Below are 24,149 nucleotides of genomic sequence, written 5' to 3' on the forward strand. Positions count from 1 at the left end.
CCAATTAGAAAGGAAGTGTGAAAGGAAGTGTTTATTTTTTAAGGAAGTGATGATCAAATAAATGTGTAATTTATTTATTTTTGCCCTTTTGTTTCATTTGATGTTTAAATTGTTTTTCAATCTACTATTATGACGTTTAGGCCTACTTCCCTATAACGAGTTTTGACCAGACAGTGGTCATGTCCGAAACCGAAGGCAAATGCCTGTCACTCAAGTGAGCTTTAGAGCTTTAGAGAACTAAGAAAATGTTTGATTACAATGCTTATTTCTAGATAGAAATGAAGTCATAAATAAATTAAAAAAATTAAAGCCTATCAATTTTGTGTAGCTGACTTTATTCTGAATTGTGACTTTTTTTCCCACAATTCTGACTTTTTCCCCTTACAATTATTTTAAATCTCACAATTCTAACCCTTTTCTCACAATTACGAGTTTATATCTTGCAATTATAACTTTTTTCTCGCAATTACGAGTTTATATATTGTAATTATTACTTTTTTCTCGTAATTACGAGTTTATATCTTGTAATTATTACTTTTTTCTTACAATTACGAGTTTATATCTTGCAATTATGACTTTTCTCGCAATTACTAATTTATATCTCGCAATTTTTACGTTTTTCTTGCAAATGCGAGTTTTTATCTCGCAATTATGACTTTTTTCTCGCAATTACAAGTTTATATCTTGTACTTATGACTTTTCTCGCAATTACTAATTTATATCTCACAATTTTTTATTTTTTCTTGCAAATACGAGTTTATCTCGCAATTATGAGTTTATTTCTTGCAATTATTACTTTTTTCTTGCAATTACAAGTTTATATCTTGCAATTAGGACTTTTTTCTCACAATTACGAGTTTATATCTTGCAATTATGACTTTTCTCGCAATTACAAATTTATATCTTGCAATTTTTACTTTTTTCTCGCAAATACAAGTTTTTATCTCGCAATTCTGACTTTTTTTCCTGACAATAACAAGTTTATTTCTTGCAATTATGACTTTTTCCCTGCAACCACAAGTTTATATCTAGCAATTATGACTTTTTTCCTTGCAATTACGAGTTTATGTCTCACAAATTATGACGTATTTCATGCAATTGCGAGTTTATATTCCACAATTCTGAGAAAACAAACACAATTCAAGCATTTGATTCAGTGGTGGAAACAAACTTCCATACAAAACACTTTTGCTGTTATTAAGCTGTTATTAAATACGATTAGCACGGGTTTCGTGGTATAGGGTAGATTAAGGGGGGATTAAGGGCTATGAGAAGGATCAACAGTGTATTTATAGATGTAATTATAGATCTAAAAACATGTATGGACAAAATAAGTGCATGATATCAAATGATGTCAAGACACTTAATATGAAGTGGTTTGGTCACAAAAGTAAGCAGTGATATTAAATAGGTTCATTTAAAGCTAAACATAATGGAAATAAATCCATTTGTACCAATCAAATCACCTGACCTCAAAACAGTACATTACCTTTCTTTCACTGGCTGCCGGCGTCTTGCTAAAGACATTCAGACAAGCTTGCAGGGGCTAAATAAACGCCGCTCATAATGAGACGGATGTGAACAAGCGCTCACGAGTAACATGGTGTTATTGATGCTTATATGCTCTGTGAGCTACATATGGTCTTTCAGTTAGAGAGGATTATGTGGCAACGACAAAGGTTGCTGACCCGCCCAGAACATGATTACACTCCTGGCACGTCCACGACCCCTACTGCTCCCACGACCCAAACCCAGAGTCTATCTGCTCACAGGCATCAATTAACACCAGTCGTTCCCAGGCACCGCAGTGGTGCCCGATGGAAGGATGCATGAAAAAAGGTCAGGAGGTCAATTACTCTAGTCTATATCTTGCTATTTAACTATACGTCGCTTCCAATCAGTATTTACTCTTTATATTTGTGTCTCCCTATTGCCCTCTCTCTATTTAAACGCATGCATATGTAGAAAGAACCGCTGTCCAAATGCTATTCAGTCACGCAATACATTCAAATGAATAGAAACACTTTACATTTACTCTGCTTTCCTGGAAGACACACCGAAAAAGGTGTAATTTTCTCAGGGGCGAAGGACAAGTCGGATTGATCCCTCAGGGCAGGTCACAGTATTGTGGACATGACAATGAGACCTGAGCTCTGCTCTGGAGTGAAGGCTAGTTTAACCAGTCTGTCCGTCCGGCGTCAGACGGCTGTTTTGACCTGTTTCTCGCTCATTGTGTGAGAGTAAAGGTCACCAGGTGCTGTGTGATTCCCCCCCCCCCCCCCCCCTTTCTCTCAGGATCACATGCAGATTGTTTGGGAGGTTATGAAGGAGTGTCAGAACAAAAGTGTGTGTGTGTGAGAAAGCATGTCTGGGAACGCAGAGGTGTTGCCTGGATTTTCTTTCACCTAATTTGTGTCGCATTTGTGCCACGGATAACAATGTAAAGTCTTACCGCGGTTTACATACAGTCAGTTTCTCTATATAGATAATTTACCTTTCAAAAGTAAAAAAATATATAATAATAACACTTATACTTGCCATAAATTGATCATAAGTGACATTATAAAGATTTCGGTCAAATAAATGCTGTTCTTGTGAACTTTCCACACAAATTTTAATCAGCTCGACTGTTTCAACATTGATGATAAAAATGCTTCTTGAGCGGAAAATCAGCTTCTGAAAGGTCATGTGACACTGAAGACTGGAGTAATGATGCAAAAACTAGCTAGGCTATAAATTCATTTTGAATTCTAAATTACATCAGTCAGTTATTATTGGTTTAAAAGCACTCGAACGCAACACACTGGTAAATACCAGTTCACAAGTGGAAAATATCATATTTTCCATAGCTCGTGAACGCACCATCAGTGTTGGGAGAGCGAACGCAAAGTTTCTCTGGAAATCTAAAACATTTGTGAATGAACGCAAAAGCTCTAAAATATATATTTTCCCTCCCATCTCATTTTTTTTTTTCTACCGCCATGTCCCAAAGTTTAGGAGCTCCGTACTAAAGTGATGAAAAAAAAAAAAGAGATCTGAGGGAAAATGATATGTTTATGCTTTAGTGAAATATATTTATTCCGTTCTACACTCTTAGAAGAAATGGTTCTATTTAGAACCAAAAATGGTTCCATCCCCCGCTTCATATATGGAACTCCAAAATGTTTTTTTGGTAAAAGGTTCTATTGGCCAAGTATGGAACCCCAGGGTTCTATATAGAACCCAGAGGAACCCTTTTTCTTAAGAGTGTGTAGAACTTTTAGGGGTTCCAAATACGTAGCGCTGATAGAACCTATATAGAACCTTTTCTTCTAAGAGTGTACGTGATTTTGTTTTTGGAGAAAAATAATTGATGATTGGATTTGGTTTGGAATGATCATATTGAAATGAAAACATGAAATTCCTAACCTCTTCCACCACCCACCGCCGCTGGGAATGTGGTCATTCTGGAGCATCACCAGTAACAGGATTATCATCACCCTGTTTTTTGTGGTGAGATGGTCATGTTTTAAGCCTTATTTGTGGCTGCTCCCTCCATCCAGCACAGCATTAGTGGACAGCTGGACTGTTGTGTTCCTCTCACATGCAAGGCCACGACAACATCACTGAGGCAGGGGGTAATTTTAGGGTTCAGGTTTCTCTCTGTGGTCCTTGCGGAGGAAAGGAGGGACGTTACCACAAGGAGGAGGAGGAGATATTGGATGCAGGGTTGTGAACAAGGATAAAAAAACACTTGAGAGCTTTTCTGTGGTTTATCCATTCACTCAACCTTCCTTTGCTCATTCCCTCCATCTCATTGATGCTGTCACACCAGAATTGTTCCTGTGGGAAGAAAGACGAGGAGTTCAGTGGCACTTCTTTATAAAATGTAATTAACAGGTTTTTGAAATCTAAAATGATAGTTCTCTATATCATATTTTTTATATTTACTGCCTTTATTAAAAGGAGTAGTTCACTTTAAAAAAAAAAACTTTTGCTGATAATTTACTCACCCCCATGTCATCCAAGATGTCCATCTCTTTCTTTCCTCAGTCGAAAGGAAATTAAAGTTTTTGATGAAAACATTCCAGGATTTTCTCATAATGTTCTAAGGTTCTTTTTTAGCAATCTTTTTTCGAATCATTTCGTTCATTTCGTTCGTTGAATGAACCAAATGACTCGAAAAAGATTTGTTTGTTCTGATGAACGAGTTCGAACAGGAGAGTCACGAACGCGCATCACAGGACAGAGCAAGGCGAGCATTTGAGCTTATAAAACTTAAACTTTTAATTTATTTTTGAAATGAGCGATCGTTTCGCTAGATAAGACCCTTATTCATCGCCTGGTGTCGTTTAAAGCCCTTTGAAGCTGCACTGAAACTCTCATTTGGACCTTGAACCGTTTGGTTCCCATTGAAGTCCATTATATGGAGAAAAATCCTGGAATGTTTTCATCAAAAACCTTAATTTCTTTTCGACTGAAGAAAGAAAGACGTGGGCATCTTGGATGACATGGGGGTGAGTAAATTATCAGGAAAAGTTTTTTTAAAAGTGAACTACTCCTTTAAGCTTGTCCAACAGTACACCTCTGTTGTTCCAAACCTGCATGACTTTCTTATACTGTTACAGAAAATATTTTGAAGAATGTCAGTAACCAAACAGTTGATGGACCCCTTTGACTTCCATGGTATATTTTCTCATACTATCCTCAGCAGAAGAAAGAAACTCATACAGGTTTGTGTAAATGATGACAGAATTTTCATTTTTGAGTGAACTATCCCTTTAAGAGCCATTTAGCACAACCCTAATATAATGCAGTGATATGCAGCGATTGATCTACTATCTGTAAATCTACCAGTCCCCAACCGTCTTACTATTCATATCAGGTTTCATGAGAACTGGTATTGCATCTTTTGATCTTGGAAACAGTTCCAGTGGAAGTCCATGACCTCTAGAGAGTTTGCTGTGTTACTGCAGAGGGCCTGGAAATATTGTCTGATCTGAAACAAAAACATTTGTGGAAAAGCATTACAGTAAGTGCTAAAAATACACTATTGAGGTTAAAAATTCAGCTAAATGTTGTTTCTCCTTTTGTATTTTTTACATGAAATTGTTAATAATCATTTTAAATGATGAAAAATGAACTAATAGCTATTTAATACTACAGTGTTATCATAACAATTATCAAATAAAAGTTAAAATATAATTATAAATAAAAAAGTATAATTTATACATAACTTATAAATAATAAAATCGATGAAAATCTCAATTAAATACATGTACCCGTATACTAACCCATCCAGGTGATAAATCATACAAAAATATTATTTTAATGAATATGGCTGAAACATCACAACACAAATGTAAAATATTTATAAAGTATAATGCAAATATATGAAAAATAAATAACATTACAGATGATAAATAAATATGAATAAAAAGTATTATTTTTATGCATATGAAATGTAATCCTCAAAACCCAAATCTAAAATTATTTATAAATAATAAAACACATTATGGAAAACCACATTAAAAAAAATCAATATTATTTTAGATTTAAACATCATAACACAATATGTAAATATAAATATGGTCGTGTTAAAAGATCTGCTTTATACAGCACTGTAAAAAAATATTTTCATGATTTGTAATCATTATAATCATTAAACATTATTTCTTTAGTCAAATCAACTTAAATAATTCATGTAGTTCAGATAACATAATATTTTAAGTTTCTGCTGATTAAATCAATCACCTTCTTGTATTAACTCAATTTTTCCATTTCAATCAACTTAAAATTTTAAGTTAAACCAACAATATTTTTTACTCTATCCAAAGGGGACGTTGGTCTGATTTCTGTCAATATCTCCCGTTAAGAACGTCTTGAGAGCGTTGTGAAGACGAGGTAAATTACTAATGGCTACGAATAAATCAATTAAGACAAAACTTTCCCGTTTTTCACCCGGAAACAGTGCTAGTTATTGTGGTCTGTGCTTGAACTCAAAACACACCTCAAAGTCCACGTGCATCTGCAGGTCTGAACGGTCACTTACCCGTCACCACGCCCTGACAGGAACGGGACGTCGTGATTGGTCAGTGAAGATAAACACAGGCCAGTCCTGTGTGCAGAGTAAAGGTGCAGAGGCGGCCGAAAGAGACAAAGGGCACCTGGGAATGTTTTCATCAGCCAGAGGCCATCTTAGCTCGCAGAAGCTCGAGTTACATTATGCAATTGGGACCGTGCGCTGAGGTGGGTGTACGCAGGTCCCATGGGCGATCACCTGTGAATCACAGAATCAGGAATTTCTTCTGAACTACAAGTCGTAAATGGCGCTTTAGAGCCCTCCCTTACGCCTCGCTATCTTTCTCTCGTCCTCCGAAACGGAGATAATTGGAGATGGGGTGAGAGCTACATATGGTCCCTTCAATACAACCTCCCCCAGCCCAGGCTGAAAGCTCATTAAAAAGGTTGCTTGTTAATGAGCTATAGGGATCATAGAGCGTCCCACTCATTAGAGGGGCCAGAGATACAGGCGTGAAGGTTTCGATACAAAAGAAAAAGCGCTGTTAAGATGACTCCGCTCCCCCACCCATTTCAATCCCAGATCTCCTTCCCGGCTTTGTGTTTTCGCACTTTCTTAGACGAGTAATCGACCTGACAATCTGGTGTTTTCCATCAAACCCTGTTACTTGAAGGCCAACCTGAGTGACCCAGTGGTTTAGTCAGATATGACTGTACTACTAACGGACTATGACTCAACAACGATAGGCTCATCTGTGCAAATACTGCTGAATTCGTGATGTGATCCGAGACATGTAGCGACAGGTTAGACTTGCCGTCACACTTTCTGGTTCTCACATACTCAAACACACACACACCCTCTGACTTTGCCTCAGTCTTTTAATTATCATAGAAATAGCCATAGAAATACAAAATACACAAAGTTGGTGGGCTACACAGGGATTTCCGGGAGAAATCACATGTAAGACGTGACATTTCAATCAACAGAAATTATTAGAACAATATTCAGAGGACAAAAAGAGCTTTGTTTTTCGCTGCTCCCTGAAGAAACGGACACAACTGGATGTCCAACTGTTTTCACATTTGCTTATTAATACAAAACCATTGCTTATTTAAAAGGAGTAGTTCACTTCTCAAAAAATTTTGCCGGATAGTTTACTCACCCCCTTGTCAGCCAAGATGTCCATGTCATTCTTACTTCAGTCGAAAAGAAATTGAGGTTTTTGATGACCACATTCCAGAATTTCCTCCATATAATGGACTTCAATGGGAACCAAACGGTTCAAGGTCCAAATGAGAGTTTCAGTGCAAACTGCAAACTGTTCAAAGGTCTTTAAACGACACCAGACGATGAATAAGGGTCTTATTAAGCGAAACGATCGCTCATTTAAAAAAACAAAAAAAAACAAAGTTTAAGTTTTATAAGCTCAAATGCTCGCCTCGCTCTGTTCTGTGATGCACGTTCGTGACTCTCCTGTTCGAACTCGTTCATCAAAATGAACGAATCTTTTTTCGTGTCATATGGCTCATTCAACAAATGAATTGACTCAGAAAAAGATTTGTTCATTTTGATGAACGAGTTCGAACAGGAGAGTCACGAACGCGCATCACAGAACAGAGCAAGGCGAGCATTTGAGCTTATAAAACTTAAACTTTGTTTTTTTTTTTTTAAATGAGTGATCGTTTCGCTTGATAAGACTCTTATTCATCGTCTGGTGTCGTTTAAAGCTGCACTGAAACTCTCATTTGGACCTTGAACCGTTTGGTTCCCATTGAAGTCCATTATATGGAGAAAATGCTGGAATGTTTTCATCAAAAACCTTCATTTCTTTTCGACTGAAGAAAGAAAGACGTGGACATCTTGGATGACATGGGGGTGAGTAAATTATCAGCAAAAGTTTTTTAAAAGTGAACTACTCCTTTAAATGACTTATTCTACCATATTTGTTACCACGCAAACATAAAGTGTAACATAACAGATCCCTGACATTGATAATCATTTAAAAAAAAAAAAACTGTAACAAAGCAGACTTTCCCTGTATAGATTTATCATATATCTGGTCTCTAACTCTCTCACATATACACAAACAAACACAAGTGCTCTCGCAGTGGGTTCACCATTCAACAGCGCTGTTCCCTATCCAGTGTTTCGTCAGAAACCAAAGCTTTTCATTCCACAAAACACAATTGACAAAAAAAAAATAAAAAATTAACAACTTTTCATAGTATTCCTATGTGCTCGGGCAAATGGACTAAACAGGCTCACAAAATACACCGAAAATTAATTTGTTGTGCAGTAGAAAAAACAAAACAAAAAGTTGCAAAATATACATTTACACATTCTAAATGAACTAAATGGCAAACAAATGCTCTTTAACATGTATTGCCACAGACCCAATCAGTCCTGTTTAATATACAGCATCAAAAAAAAAAAACAAATGCATCCGTGCAAGTCTTGATGTAGACCACGGGTGTCCAATCCAATCCCATCAGAGATTAGCTCCAACTTTTTAGCAAAAGTCCTGAAAACTTTGACGAGCCGTTTCAGGTGTGTTAATTAATAAGCTTGGAGCCAAACTCTGCAGGACATCACGATTGGACATCCATTCTCTCTTTTTTTTATGATCCATGAACCTTTAAGGCTAATGGTAGGGTCCTTGCATTGCAGAATTCAAAATCACAAGCAGGCCTTCCTGTCTGATTGTCTTCTGGGCTCAACTAAAGGCTCAAATGGTTTGCAACCATCTCCGTATACTCCGAGTAGTCGAACGTTTGCGTTCAGGGTTCGAAGTGCCTTCTACGACGGTGGCTGGGACTAAGAAGTCAGGATTTCTTCACAGTAGGCACTTGATATGAGAATCTATCAAGTCTCGATCAGTACCAGCTTGCCCTCCCTAGAGTGACTTGAGGTGAAGGCGGGTACGGTCGTCTTGGTTTTTCGATAAGATGGACGTACTGAGTTGTGGGCAGACGATGGTGGTTTTGGTCATTATCAGAGTGTCATGTTGCTGTTTTTATACTGCGGTTTCACACAGAGCCGCAGTTTCTTCAGCGGAAGGGGGCACGTCGACACTCACCCTCATTTCAGCGTCCTCCTCTTTCAGGTCCACATTAGACTCCGCGAGCATTGTGATCGGAGCTGCGGATTTATCATCCTCCATTTTGATGTAATCGGGAAGCGAGCCCTGGCTGTAGGCTCCAGCGCTGGCGTGAGTGAGTCCGTGGACCTTCTTGAGGTGTTTCTCCAGCGTGGCGTAGACGGTGAACGGGACCGAGCAGAGCTGACACTGAAAGGGTGCGCGTGTCCCGCGGGCGCCGTGCGTTTTCATGTGGCGTGTGAGTTTGCTGCTCTGCGCGCAGGCGTAGCTACAGAGTCCGCATCGGTAGGGCCTCTCCCCCGTGTGGCTGCGCCGGTGAACCGTGAGGTTGCTGCTGTTGCGGAAACACTTCCCGCAGAATTCGCACGCCTCCTCCTTTTTCTTCTTGGTGACCTGCCTCCTGTCGTTGTCCCGCTGCCAGTCCGTGACGATCTCCGCAGCCTCCACCTCTTGCTCCCATTCGCCTTGAGGACGATCCTCCCGTTCCGGGCGCTTCGGCGTGCAGTTCCCGCTGGCGATCCCGCTCTCTCCGCTTCCGCCCGTATCTCCGCTCTCCAGAGAGCCCTCCGAGGGGCTGCCGTAGGGAGAAGCCTGTTGAGGCTCCCCTTGACCCTCTTCTTCAGCTTCCCTCAGAGGCTGGTAGTACCGCAGCAGGTTGCGATCCGCGCCCCTGGACTGAGACGAGATCAAGATCAGGCTGGCTCCTCCTGGATGCTTCCCAGCCTCCAAGCTGGCGGAGATATCGTTATCTCCCAGTCCGGGAAGCTTTCTGTCCTCGTCCGCCGCACTGGCAGGGCTGGGATCGGACGTTTCCGGTCCGGCTGCAGAACGCCGGTGGCTTCTCATGTGTCGCGCGAGTTCGCCGCTCTGAGAGAACGTGAGCTGACACACGCCGCAGTGATAGGGTCTATCGCAGGCGTGAGTGCGCCGGTGCGCGGACAGGCTACGCAGAGACTGAAAGCCCTGGCCACACAGCTGGCAGGAGAAGCCTGCGTGAAGTGGGGGGGAGGACAGGGGGAACGGTGACGCGGCTGGAGGAGACGGGGATGGGGACGGCACCACTCCGCCGCTGTTGCAGCTCACCTCCGCCAGGCGCTGTAAACACATGGAGAAGTTCAGGCTCTGGAGATCCCGCGGCGCAGGGGTGGAGACGTGAGGTTTGTGAGAGCGAGCGGATCTCGCGGAGGACGGCTGGAACGCGGAGGCAAGGGCGGCGCCCAGGTGTCGCGGATCCATCGTGGCCGGCGGTTTCGATGCGTGCGCGGCGCTGTCGTCCTCCACCTGGTAGATGCTGAGAGAATGAGCGTTCTGAGCGTGCTGGAGGAGAGTCCATGCGCCGGAGAACACACACTGACACACCTGGCAGGTGAAACTGGAGGGCTCTTCTGTTTCGGAAAGGAAGAGAAGGAGAGAGAATTAATTTATCAGTCAAACAAACACCGACACTCTTAGAAGAAAAGGTTCTATATAGAACTTTAAAAGGTTCTATCAGCGCTACGTATTTGGAACCCCTAAAAGGTTCTATACACTCTTGAAAAAAGGGTTCCTCTGGGTTCTATATCATACTTGGCCAATAGAACCTTTTACCAAAAAAACATTTTGGAGTTCCATATATGAAGCGGGGGATGGAACCATTTCTGGTTCTAAATAGAACCGTTTCTTCTAAGAGTGTAAAATCATTCAAAAACACCCTAACAAATGGCAGTACATTTAGGAGAGAAAAACAAACTTGTTTGACTAAATAAATGGTCCATATTTATTTATTTATGATTTTATGGCTTTATTCAAGGCAATCAACAGGATTTCAATTTTAAAATAATTATGATTGCAATCAATTCAATGCATTGTTTACAATAATTTAACCATTTTTTCTTATACTATAAAACAATCAATATACAAAATCAAACATGTATACAAATAGGAACAACAGTAATAATAACATTTACATAAAAATCTTTCAATTTAATCTGTCAAAAATTCTAACATTATTTCAGGAAAAACCTTTAAAAAAAAAAAAGAAAAAAAAAAAGTCAGTACCACTTTACAAACCATTTGTATTTATTAATCTTTGTTAGTGTTAGTTAATAAAAATGCAGCTGTTCATCGTTTGTTCATGTTAGTTCACGGTGCATCAACTAATGTTAACAAACAACTTTTGATTTTAATAATGTATAAGTAAATCTTGGAATTAAAGGAGCAGTTCACTTTTAAAAAAAACTTTTGCTGATAATTTACTCACCCCCATGTCATTCAAGATGTCCACGTCTTTCTTTCTTCAGTCGAAAAGAAATGAAGGTTTTTGATGAAAACATTCCAGGATTTTCTCCATATAATGGACTTCAATGGGAACCAAACGGTTCAAGGTCCAAATGAGAGATTCAGTGCAGCTTTAAACGACACCAGATGATGAATAAGGGTCTTATCTAGTGAAACAATCGCTCATTTAATAAATAAATAACAACGTTTAAGTTTTATAAGCTCAAATGCTCGCCTTGCTCTGTTCTGTGATGAGCGTTCGTGACTCTCCTGTTCGAACTCGTTTATCAAAATGAACAAATCTTTTTTCGAGTCATGACTCGAACGGTCCTTGATAAGACCCTTATTCATTGTCTGGTGTCGTTTAAAGCCCTTTGAACAGTTTGCAGTTTGCACTGAAACCGTTTTTTGGAAATTGAACCGTTTGGTTCCCATTGAAGTCCATTATATGGAGAAAATCCTGGAATGTTTTAATCAAAAACCTTAATTTCTTTTCGACTGAAGAAAGAAAGACATGGACATCTTGGATGACATGCGGGTGAGTAAATTATCAGCAAAAGTTTTTTTTAAAAGTTAACTACTTCTGTGATATTAACTAAGATTAATAAATGCTGTAGAAGTATTGTTCATTCTTCGTTCATGTTAACTAAGGTAGTTAACTAATTAACCTTATTGTAAAGTGCTACCAAAAAGTCAGTTAATACATTTTCTGAATAAAAATGTTGTCTAATATAATTTATAAAAGGACATTCTGTTGAAATATTTTTTACACATGAAATTCTCTTCCCCTTTCAATAAATACGAATAAGTGCGTATTCAATGTCTAATTCGGGATCTCATATTTACAACCTGGTCACGTCTATTTTCTAAAATAACAACGATTACCACCTTGATTTAGTACTGGAATCAATAAATGGCCCATAACATGCATACTGTATATCCCTAGCCATGCGGTGGCCAACTGATGAGGTCCATTAACTGAATCTGCATTTCTATGTTGTGTGAATGTCTATACTAAACATGCTGTACATATCTGAGTAATAATGCTGAGTGAAATGGAAAGATGTGTATCATTCATGACGCACTGAAAATGAAACAGCAGAAAGGAAAGGCTGCAGGCGAACTTGGTCATTTACAGAAAACAGAACAAAACAGGTAAAACCACAAATACTTGAGAAAACAGGGCAGGTCCATGGCTATGTTTAGAAAATAATGCTAACATACTATACTTATGGCATATTACACAGGGCCCAATATTAAAAAAATATGCAACAATAAATGTTTCAATCAGCTACAATGCTATCACATGACCTAAAAACATTGCATGCCTTGATTTAAGAGATTATTTGGTTTAGTTTATATCAGATTTTGTGTAAAAACATCATCAACGTTGACCAGTCCTATAAAAACAATAAAAGCAAGAGAAATCATGTTATATACCTGCTGTATACTGACATTTTGGCAGATATTCCTGTGCAGGACAAGATCATATTGAACCCCAAAATCCAAATGCAGAAATTTTTCTCAACTAAAATGAAGCCTATTTTGTTTTTGTTTTTTTGCATTGTGATATTTTTCATGCCATTCCTTCCAAGTTGTCATTGCAGTAATATTATGGTAAAGTGGAATATTAAATTATATCATATATTATTTAAATTGCATTTATACATAATGGATGCTTTTTTTTTCTGTCAAAAATTAAATAAATTAAAAATTAAATAAATAAATAAGAATTAAAAATTAAATAAATAAATAAAAATTAAAAAATAAATAAATAAATAGTATATATATATATATATATATATTTAATTATTTACTATTTATTTATTTATTTTTTAAATCTTCTTATTATTTTTTAAATTCTTATTTATTATTACTGTTACATCCCCATATATATATATATATATATATATATATATATGGGGATGTAACAGTAATGGAAACTTGGGAAAAACACTCCTTTCATGAAAATATGGAATATTAAGTTATATCATATATTATTTAAATTGCATTTATACATAATCGATGCATTTGTTTTTCTGTCAAAAATGAAATAAATAAGAATTAAATAAATAAAAATTAAATAATTAAAAAGTAAATAATTATATATATATATATGGGGATGTAACAGTAATGTAAACTTGGGAAAAACATTCCTTTCATGAAAATATTGTCACAACACTGTAAAAACAATATGTTCATGATTTGCAATCACAACATTTTTTCTTCAAATCGTCAAATCAACTTAAATAATTTATTTGGTTCAGATTTGGTTCAATATTTTGAGTTTCTGCTGATTAAATCAATCTCCTTCATTGTATTAACTCAATTTTTCTATTTCAATGAACTTAAAATTAAGGCAACCAGGTTACTTAATTTAAGTTAAACCAACAATATCTTCTTACAGTGAACGTATATATATATATATATATATATAAAAAAAAACATTTCCTTCTGGAGTGAAATGTGATCGGTGCATGTCTTCGCGCCCAAAACTCATCCTCCTGTTTCACTGCATCACCTCAAGAGACCACGTTTTCCTCGTTTTTCCTCGTTTTGCTAATTTTCTGTTCATTAGAAAAGCTGCATGTCACAAACCCCTGCAGGTGTCGGAGCAATAATGAGCTGGGAATGTCAGAAAGCTTGCCTGATTAAAGGTGTGCTCACAGGAGAGGACGGCCACGGATGGGCTCCTTCAGCAGCTCTGGTGGTATTTTTAAACGTGGTTAGCTTTGTCTCTATTTCAGAGAGCCGCGCGCCAATTAAGCTGCAAATTGCTAATTAGCGGAACGGAGCAAACGAAGGTTTTATGCAAATGAGTCCTGACTCAGCCTCCTTGATAAATGGGGCCCGTCTGCAAAGAGGATCCCAAAACTGAGAGGAAAATTCATTTCATTTTTTCCCCCGTTCTCTTACAAAGGGTTCAAAGCAGAGTGCTATAATCTCCTCAAGTCAAAATCCTTCTGCATTATATCGGGAGGGGGCAAAAGAAGAAGATTAAGAAGAGCCTCTTCTTTTCTCTGTGCCTCGAGTCAAGAAGCAAGGTTAAAACAGACGGAGGAAACGTGTTTCATTTAAGAACAAAAAAGGAATAGCTGCACAGGTCATGAAAAACACCGAAAAATCATCGCCCCTGTGACTACACCTTCACCCCACACACACCCCTTCTGCCTCCAAAATCTCTCCCTCGGGTGGACGGGTGGAGGCAGGGGCTTTTGTCTCGGGGTCTTGGAGTGAAACACAATACCCAGCCTGTCTCTCTCTCTCTCTCTCTTTCATTCTTTCCCCTCACTCTTTTTGTAAGGATTCCCATTTGGCCCAGGGTAGCAATTGCATATTAAGCAGAAGCAATAACCGCTAATTAAAAATGCAGATTGGCTGAGAGCGCTAACGAGCAGCAGGCAGAATCTTCTCTCTCTAGGGAACAGAGAGAGAGAGAGAATAAAGGGACAGTTGAAATGAAGAGCAAAGAGAGTGCTGGAGGAAATAAAAATAAGACTATTGATACATTGTCTAAACTAATTCAATAATCCATTCCACTCCAACATCTCTCTATGTCACTCTTTTACACACACACCCACACGCACACACACACGTCTGATGGTTGGTGGGTTAACTGATTTTTCATTGGATGAGTCAAAATGAAAGCAGAAAATACAACGTGCATACAAAACGCCCTCATCCAAGCAGAACGACAATGTATCCTTCTGGGGTTCAAGAATTGAGTTACTTTTAAACTCTTTCAAGATTTAGATTCATTTAGTAAAAACATTTATAACGGATACAAACATTTATTAAAGCTGCAAGCAGCGTTTAGTGGTGTTCAAGCAGTTCAGGCCTTTAAAGCTACACTATGTAACTCTTTTAGTTTATTTTTAGCTAAAAACACTTAGTTCTTTCAAAAATACAGTATATGTGCTCATTAATGTATATTTACTTCGTTCAAGTAATAAAGTGTTCTCGTGAGTGTATAATATGCCATTGAAAATACATACGGGTAAGGGGGATCTAATGTTGGTCGCCTCCATCTTGAATGTACATTAGCCAAAGAGGGACATACCCGTTAATTCAAGCTTCGCCTTTCGCGTTTACGTTTGAGTGAACACTCATGGACGAGGTCGAACTGGAAGTTAATCTTGGACTACATTGGCCACCGTAGGAGTTAAAACCAAATCGGAATCGAGAGGAACAGAAACTAATATTCACTGGATGGTCATATACATTTTCACCACTAGATGGGGGTAAAAATCACACAGTGTAGCTTTAAGGACTTTAAGCTAAAAAAGCGTCACAAGACGGTTTTAAGTTTTATGTACAGACCATGTTTTACACCATTACAATGTGATTTTCATTATTCACCATGTTCCAGTATGATTTACCATGAATCTAGCATGATTTAGCATAGTTTCGTGCGTGAACTGAACAACTAATGAGAATGAGATCTTTTTGACGGTTTTAGCGCCACCTATGGTCCAATCTCTATGAAACTTTGAAACATGAAGCGATTTCATTGGCTTTTGGGTGTATTTTGCCAGGGACCACATTATAAATAGCCAACCAAATGCAAAATTTCAACTTTTTTTTTTTTTTTCAATAATTATTGATCTAGACAGTCCAGAGAATAGGCCAAACAAATGGTTTGGTTTACGTCGGGCGAAAAACCAGGGACTAGTTTGCAGAAGTAGGTTTAGGACAAAATTCAACATAACTTTTTTTTTTGGCCCTAAATCCGAATCGGAGACCCGCCTCTTTGCCCATTTTATTTTATCCGGTAGTGACGAGAGTCGAGAGGTGACGCGCTGCCAAGATGGCGACGGCCGGCCCCGCCCAATTTAGGCTTCAAAAACGCTCTTCAGAAACCTACGGGTGACGTCACGGATACTACGTCCGTATTTTGTTTACATTCTATGTAAAATACATATAAATATGACATGGGATTTGTCAGGCTTCACCTTTCTTCTATGGCTACAAACTTGTAATTTTGTTATTTTTAATGAGATAACCTAAATTATATGTTATGCCCATACATACGAATAAATGGAAAATAGTTCAAGCGGTTTGGTTACGGAGTGGCATTTACCACCGCTCAAGTTTGAGTTCAGCAATTTGCAGTAATCTTCAGCAAGGATTCATCATGTTGATCAAAAGGAACACTGTAACAGTAAAGATTTTTACATCGTTTTTCAACAAAATAAAAAATACATTCAAATAAAAGCTGTTCAATAACAATTTTGAACAATGATAATAAGAATAATAAGAAGAAGGGCACACTCTAAAAAATGCTGGGTTGTTTTAACCCAATTTTGGGTCAAATGTGGACAAACTCAAATGTTGGGTTAAAAATGTGATTTAAAAATGTAACCCAATGGCTGGGTTTGTCCATATTTGACCCAAAATTGGGTTAATAAAACCCATCATTTTTTTTAGAGTGCAAACACAGGAATATTTTTTTTTTTTAAATTAAAGAGTAGTTATTTTAAAGTGTAAAAATATGTCACAATATTATAGTTTTTATAAATGCGGCAATATATATATATATATATTATTATTATTATTTTTTTTGAATGGCAGTATATTCTTCTGCATGTTTTTGTCATGCAGACCTGGCAACCCTGACATGTCAGTTTAAACAAATGATCACTCGTATATCACATACTCATTTTGAAGCAAAAGTTTTCTGCTTGGGACAGTCTTTCTCAGACCCTCATCTCATTCTACGGTCTCTGATAATCTACTAATAATAGACTCTGATAGTCAAAGACTGCTGACGGTGAGGAAGTAGCACATTAGCATATTTTGCACCTCTCACCCTGACACCTTTATCAGCAACACACACCTTCACACACACAAAAACACAAGAGGGAATCAACCCCAGAGAATCAAGAAACGTGGACGGACGGATGCAGAGCATGAAAAGGAAGGAAGCGCAAACATGTGTGTTAGAGGGAGTGACCCGAAAGCAAGGGTGCGTTTGTTAATCACAATCAATCGTGATCATTTGCTTGCCGGTCTGATAAACGAATAAATGTTTGGTTTGCTCGTGTTGGAGGGGGAAAGAGTCCTGCCCATGTGAGGCAGCATTCAGGTCACGGTTCAATAGCATCATACTGAGAAACACCAACACCTGCACAGGCGGACGAGTCCCTCTACGGCCCACTACTGCACTGAGACACACACAAGTAGCGCACACACACACACCGACATCCTGTTTAACAGTCGAAAGTGTTCAATGTTTCACCCAATTTTTTTTTTTACAGTCTTAAAGGTGTATTGGCATCTTTGCTTCCATGAAGAACCATGAAGACTTTTCATTGCACAAGTGGTTTTTCAGAAAAAAAAATGAAAATTCTGATTGATAATAACATTTCTGTGCTTCTTTTGTGGCTATAAAATAATAATTATTATTATTATTGCTAAAACAAATGTACATTACTAAATAAAAACTAAAGAAATATTTCTACAGTAATACGCGACTCAAATAAAATAAGAAAAAGTAACTACAAAACTAATATTTACGGCTCGGCTGTCTTAAATTCCTCAAAACTTTTATTTTGATGGAAAACTGCATTAACTGTGATGTTCAAATGATTTGAGAAACTGCAAACATGGGAAAGAATCACTTGTATATATATTCACTCATATATTTATTAAGTGTAATTCGCTCAATAATGACATTTTGAATGCAAATATGACATTGTTTGAGATGTCTTTGTTATGACACCTTGACATTAAATGAAGTTAATCTGTCATGTGGTTGGCTTTGACATTGGCTGTCATGAGGCATTATAACTGTGTCATGAATATTTCTTGTGACCTCGACTAGTGGTACTAATTGAATTTGTCATTAAAAAGTTATAATGGCTTCATGACAGCCAATGGCAAAACCAACCACCTGACAGTTTAAAGTAATGTTAACCAATAAAGCTAAGTTTGCTATGTAATGGTTTATGATGTATTGGTTAATGTTCAAACAATGTCATATTTGCATTAAAATGAGCGAATGACACTTAATGACAGCTGTCCAACATGCATAAAACTTCCTTCATTTCATGTCATGTCATGATTATGAAGGTGTCACGTCAGTCTTTTTTAAGTAAAGTGTTAGCCTACGCACTAAGAAAAAGAAATGGGAACCCCGAAATGTTTTATTTACTGTGGAATCGCAGCAACTTTTGGGACCTTTATATTTAGAGCACGTTTGAAGAGTGGGAATAACAGGCCAGGTCAGCACTGAGCGCAGGAATAATGAGGGCTTTGCGCTGTGGGAGTCGTGCAGTTTGCTGGCCTGACTATGCTGTGTTTACCTGGCCACTTCACCTGAGAGACAGAGCTAAGGAGATGCTCAGGTGTGCTCAGGTGTCTTTCCAGCGTCCCCAAGGGTGTGTGTATAAGTGTACGTTTGATCGCGTGTGTCGCAGAACTACCTATCCCTTCCACACAATTAGACCCGGCGTCTCTAACTCTCCAACTCACCAAGGCCTCAGCGCCACAGCAACGGCGGCCTAATGAGCCGGACTGGGGACGAGGCTGTTAAATGAGGGGACAGTTTACAAAAAAAAAAAAAAAAAAGACACTAATTAGCAGCTAGAAACTCACCGGCTCGGTTGGCCTCCACCCTCACACCTGGCTCTTCCTTCCATCTCCTGCCCGTCACGCGGCGGAGCTCCACAAACCCCGCCTCCACCTGCGTGCGATTGGCCGGGGAGGGAGGGGTGTGGCCCTGGGGTTGGGCTCTGGCTGCGCTACACCCGCCCTGTTTGTGCTGGATGAAGGTGAGGATGTGTGCCAGCGGGAACGCCTGACCACACTGGCCACATGTCAGCAGGTCACGACCTCCGTCCTCAGGCGGAGGCATCCGCTCGGGTGATGGTGAGGAGGCCACAGGGACGACTGAGGGATCCGGAGCGTCTGTGAGCAGAACACCATAAAACTCTCTTTAATGTAGGGCTTGACATTAAAGATCCACCAAGCTAACGCAGTCACTCTTACCAGCCACTTGAAATGTATATATAATATATACATTTTTAAGATTTTTTTTTTATTCAAAAAGCATCTGAAATGTCTTTCTTTGAAATGAAATGTTTTCTCTGAAATGTCTACTCACCCCATGTCATCCAAGATGGTCAAGAAGTCGAAAAGAAATTAAGGTTTTTGATGAAAACATTCCAGGATTTTTCTCCATATAATGGACTTCAATGGGAACCAAACGGTTCAAGGTCCAAAAGACAGTTTCAGTGCAAACTACAAACTGTTCAAAGGGCTTTAAACGATTCCAGGCGATGAATAAGGGTCTTATCAAGCGAAACGATCACTCATTTAATAAATAAATAACAAAGTGTAAGTTTTAGAAGCTCAAATGCTCGCCTTGCTCTGTTCTGTGACACACGTTTGTGACTCTCCTGTTCGATCAAAATGAACAAATCTTTTTCCAAGTCATTTGGTTCATTCAATGAACAAAACAGACAAATTGACTCAGAAAAAGATTTGTTCATTTTAATGAGTCACGGACGCTCATCACAGAACAGAGCAAGGCGAGCATTTGAGCTTATAAAACTTAAAATTTGTTATTTATTCATTAAATGAGCGATCGTTTCGCTTGATAAGACCCTTATTCATCGCCTGGAATCGTTTAAAGCCCTTTGAACAGTTTGCAGATCTTGAACCGTTTGGTTCCCATTGAAGTCCATTATATGGAGAAAAATCCTGGAATGTTTTCATCAAAAACCTTAATTTCTTTTCGACTGAAGAAAGAAAGACGTGGACATCTTGGATTAATTAATCAGCAAAAGTTTTTTGACTCCTTTAATATCCAGCCCTGGTTTAGTGCTATAACCCTGGGTCATTCTAAACCCTGGGTTAAAGAAACCCTTTCATGTCACATGGTGTCAACGATGTATGCTTGTTATTTATAAACTAATAACAATATGACATTTCAAACTGTCCCTTCCTAAACCCTATTTTCATTTGCATATTCGCAGTGTCAACGTCAATGATTGGATGAAAGAGACACACGTTCATAGAAAGGCTGTCGCATTTTACATCCTGATACCATATGTTTCGGATGGTACTATCACTGAATGATACAAAAAGGTAGTGAAAAGGTCACTTATTTATCCCAGTTGGTGTGCTTTCAGTCACCATTTGTCCTTAATACAAAACAGGGTGTTTCTGTAACTGTCCAAAGCATGTGGTACACGATTGGTTGCTGTAACATTCTCGTTTCACACAACCACAATACAGGGTCAACAACACAACCTTTAAAAGGGTAGTTTCTTAACCACAGGGTAAAAAGGTGGTGCCAATCCCACTTCTAAACACAAGCGGGGTTTAAAACGACGATAACAAGGGGTTAAGCACAGTGCAACAAGCCCTTGAAATCTCGAAATGACCCAACTGAGCGGCTTTGCAACAGCTTCGTTTCTCTACTAATGTGCTACTTTCAGTTCTCTGCATTTGTCGGCGACGGCGTACTGCTAAACTGTCATCATCAGCAGGCTGTGTCTGGTCAGCAGATACAGATACTGACCACTTCCTGTGTCTCTGCCACCGAGGGCTGCTGTGACAGGAAGTGGAGCGATGCAGCTCCGACACGCTTGAGCAATTCACCCATTAGTGCGTGCTGATATATCAGGCTCTTTGCACTGTAGTCGTCCTGCCATGCTCACAAGTCTGCTGACATACACAAGGTGTCTTTCACACCACTCATAACCACCGGGGCCAATGAGCGTATGCAGTATGTAAATCAAGCCAGGTCAAAAGCTGAAGCCAAACAGAAGAAAGAAACACTTTATTTTTACTTCATTTTCAAAGTGTCTTTCTTATTTTCGTCCCTTAGTGCGTCTAATGTCATGTTTACACTGAAGCTGCGCGTAAACATTAAGCTGCCTTAAATGTTTACGTACAATAAACTAAGTCATTTAAAATTAAATGACATTAAAAATGAATTAAGTTGAGATAAGTTGAAAATTGCTGGGATTTTTTTTTCATTTCTGAGTCAAACAACTTATTGATCATATATTTTTACAAAAAGTGCATTTAAATTGAGGAATATCTGTGCCTAAATTGAACGTTTCATGCATTAGCCATTGCTGCAAATGCATAGGATAAAATAAAATAAAAATTGATGAATGAATTACAAATGAAGAGTTCAGATGCAAAAGCCTCTAAATGCCATTTGAAATTTTCTTCTATAATGACCATTTTTATCAAGCTTGCATATTTAAGTTCAGTAATTTCACTTAAATGACAATTAATAAGTAATCTTCATTGCCATTTAAGTGAAATTACTGAACTTAAATATATAAGCTTGATAAAAATGAGCATTTTAGAAGAAAATTTCAAATGGCACTTTGAACTCTTCAAATAGAGAAACATTACATTGCTAACACTACTCTGCAATGATAAAGGCAACATTTAAGGCTGCAATGCGCTGCTGAATTTCATTTATACAGAAGCAAATCAGCATCTGGGCCGCCTGGGGTGAATCACATCTCCATATTTAAGTAGGCTACATCTTTATGGAGGATTTCATTTTTATACACAATGAATTTGCTGCAGACACAGATCCTGCTCAGAGCACATTTAACTCGACTGTAAAGACGGCGAGTTAAGAGGAACTTGCCCTTTGACCTGGGTGCCGCTGCTGTGGTCATGGACTCCATAGCACACACAGACACAGACACACACAAAACAGAGAGAGAGAGAGAGAGAGAGACTGGACTGGATCCAACTGCCCGGGCTAGGCTGTCCATGCCGATGCAGGTACAGACAGTCCTGGGAAGGGGAGGATTTCACCTGTGGTTACTCAAAAATGTCACCTTTCCTGTTTCAACAGCTCTGGTTGTTTGTGCCGACACGCAAAAGGCGCGGCTGCTCTCTCTCACAAATTAGTGACTGGAAGTCCGATTTTTTCTCTCTCAAGTGAATCGATTCTTTCGGACAGTTCGTTTCACGCGTTTAACGGTTGTTCACGTCATTCACGTGGCCCTTGACATCTCGTTGGAGAATATTTTAATTGATAAGTAGAGCCATATACAATGCGGTTTATCACGTTTTTTAATCTAATGTATTATTTGGAATGTTTCATACAATTTCATATGTCTCAGTTTAGATCACAAAAAAGTCATTAAAATCCTAAATATAATGTTCACTTTCATTGTAATACTAAAATTACCCGAGGTGATAGCAACATTTCAAAAACACATTTTAGTTTACTAAAATATTTCTGACATTCGGCTTTTAAAGGAACTTTGCCTTTTAGCCCCGTCAGTCAATGAATTGGTTCAACCGATTCATTGAACAGATCCGACTCACAAATCAGACTCCGCCAACACACACACACACACACACACACACACACACACACACACACACACATCAAGACTCAAGTCTTGTGGTCAGGTGAGGCACGCACAGCTGCCCACAGTTAGAAGATGAAACAAAACAAGACGATGATCCTGCCATGATCAAAACAATATTTCATATCCAATTATACATTTTAGTACGCCGACTGTGTTTATCAATCAATTAATAATGTCAATAAACAACAACAACAACAGCAGAAATATGGGAAGTGACGCAAGCGCACTTGTCAGCAGGTAAAATAAAAAATACCATCCGAGAATGAGGGTGTGAACAAATATAAAAACTAACTGTAAATATTAAAAAGTAGACACTGAGGTTAGGTATGAGTGACGACACCAAAACATAAAGATATCGTGAAGTTGCAATAAGGAAGTGCAATGTTCGTAACGTTAACCTAAAAAATAGCCTATATATAACATTTAACACGACTATTGATTCGATACTGACAGCAATATTTAAATAAAATAATAATAAAAAAAAAACAAAAAAAAAAACATGAGGGCATGTTATCATTTCAACTCCAATGTCAAGTTCTGGACACGCACTGAGTGAGACACAAACCACGTGAAAAGTTATTGGCTAACGTTATTGGTTATGCCTTCTCTCCCACATTATCCATATTCGGTTCTCCATGCATATGTTGTGTTTTCTCGTGTAAATGTGAATGAAGTTGTCTTGAATCCAGCTTACCTTGCATTGCGCTCAGGTGTTGCGGTCTGCTGCCGAGTTTGCGTCTGGACATAGTGAGAGAAGCTCCTCTAGAACGACACCAAAACTAAGCGAACACTTTAAATCTCATAAAACAGCAATGATGTGTGACTGCTGCTGAGCCCGTCAGTATTCAAGTTCACACACTGTCTCTGTGTGCTGGCCCTACAGGAGGAGGAGGAGGAGGGCATGAGCAACGCCTCCAGCTCTTCAACCCGCCCATCATCATCCTCCTCCTCGGTCTTATCATCACTGACCTCATTAAACAACTCTGCTGTGCTTAAGCAACAACATTAGAGCCACTTAAATGATTCAAACCCATTCTATTCCTTATCTACCTGTCGTATTGGTGGACTTATGTAAATAGTCGTTTTGATGGCGCGCAGCTGCTGCTCTGACACCAATAAAAATGTGCTGGTTAAGGATGTGGGTGAAGAGGAAGTGGCTTTATCGAGGTCGACTGAGACAGGTGTTTGTTTGGCTGTCCGGCTCGTTTCGAAATCCAAAGTAACTGTCGCTTTACTTTCAGAGGTTTGCGTCTATGTTGTGAATTACGGGGGTAAATACAGGCTAACGGACGCTGTTTACACGTGTCTTTGTGTAAACTGATCAAATTCACACTAAAAAAAGCCATTTGCATAGAATCAGTAGTAGTTCTAATAGTGAGGTGCGCCATCTGGCGGATACAACGTGTAACAGCGGGAAAAAACACCCAAACCAACG

The 24,149-nt window shown here is 38.7% G+C and overlaps 1 protein-coding gene across 3 annotated transcripts; it reads right to left on the bottom strand.

The window, feature by feature from the left end:
- Positions 1–6,861: 6,861 nt before the first annotated feature.
- znf296 (zinc finger protein 296) lies at positions 6,862–23,621 on the bottom strand. Of its 3 annotated transcripts, none has more exons than XM_039684281.2 (3): positions 23,409–23,618; positions 18,951–19,262; positions 6,862–10,480 (listed from the first exon to the last, which is right to left on the bottom strand). In XM_039684281.2, the coding sequence occupies exons 1-3, from the start codon at positions 23,458–23,460 to the stop codon at positions 9,015–9,017; spliced, it is 1,830 nt and encodes a 609-aa protein (XP_039540215.2). In that variant the 5' UTR covers positions 23,461–23,618; the 3' UTR covers positions 6,862–9,014. The 3 variants fall into 3 exon arrangements, with proteins under 3 accessions (XP_039540215.2, XP_039540214.2, XP_088972645.1); XM_039684280.2 differs by having other exon boundaries at positions 6,862–10,483; positions 23,409–23,615; XM_089116519.1 differs by lacking the exon at positions 18,951–19,262 and having other exon boundaries at positions 6,862–10,483; positions 23,409–23,621.
- Between the last annotated feature and the right edge of the window lie 528 nt (positions 23,622–24,149).

The sequence above is a fragment of the Pimephales promelas genome, chromosome 10, assembly GCF_988280905.1.
Source record: "Pimephales promelas chromosome 10, fPimPro1.hap1.1, whole genome shotgun sequence".
Taxonomy (NCBI): domain Eukaryota; kingdom Metazoa; phylum Chordata; class Actinopteri; order Cypriniformes; family Leuciscidae; genus Pimephales; species Pimephales promelas.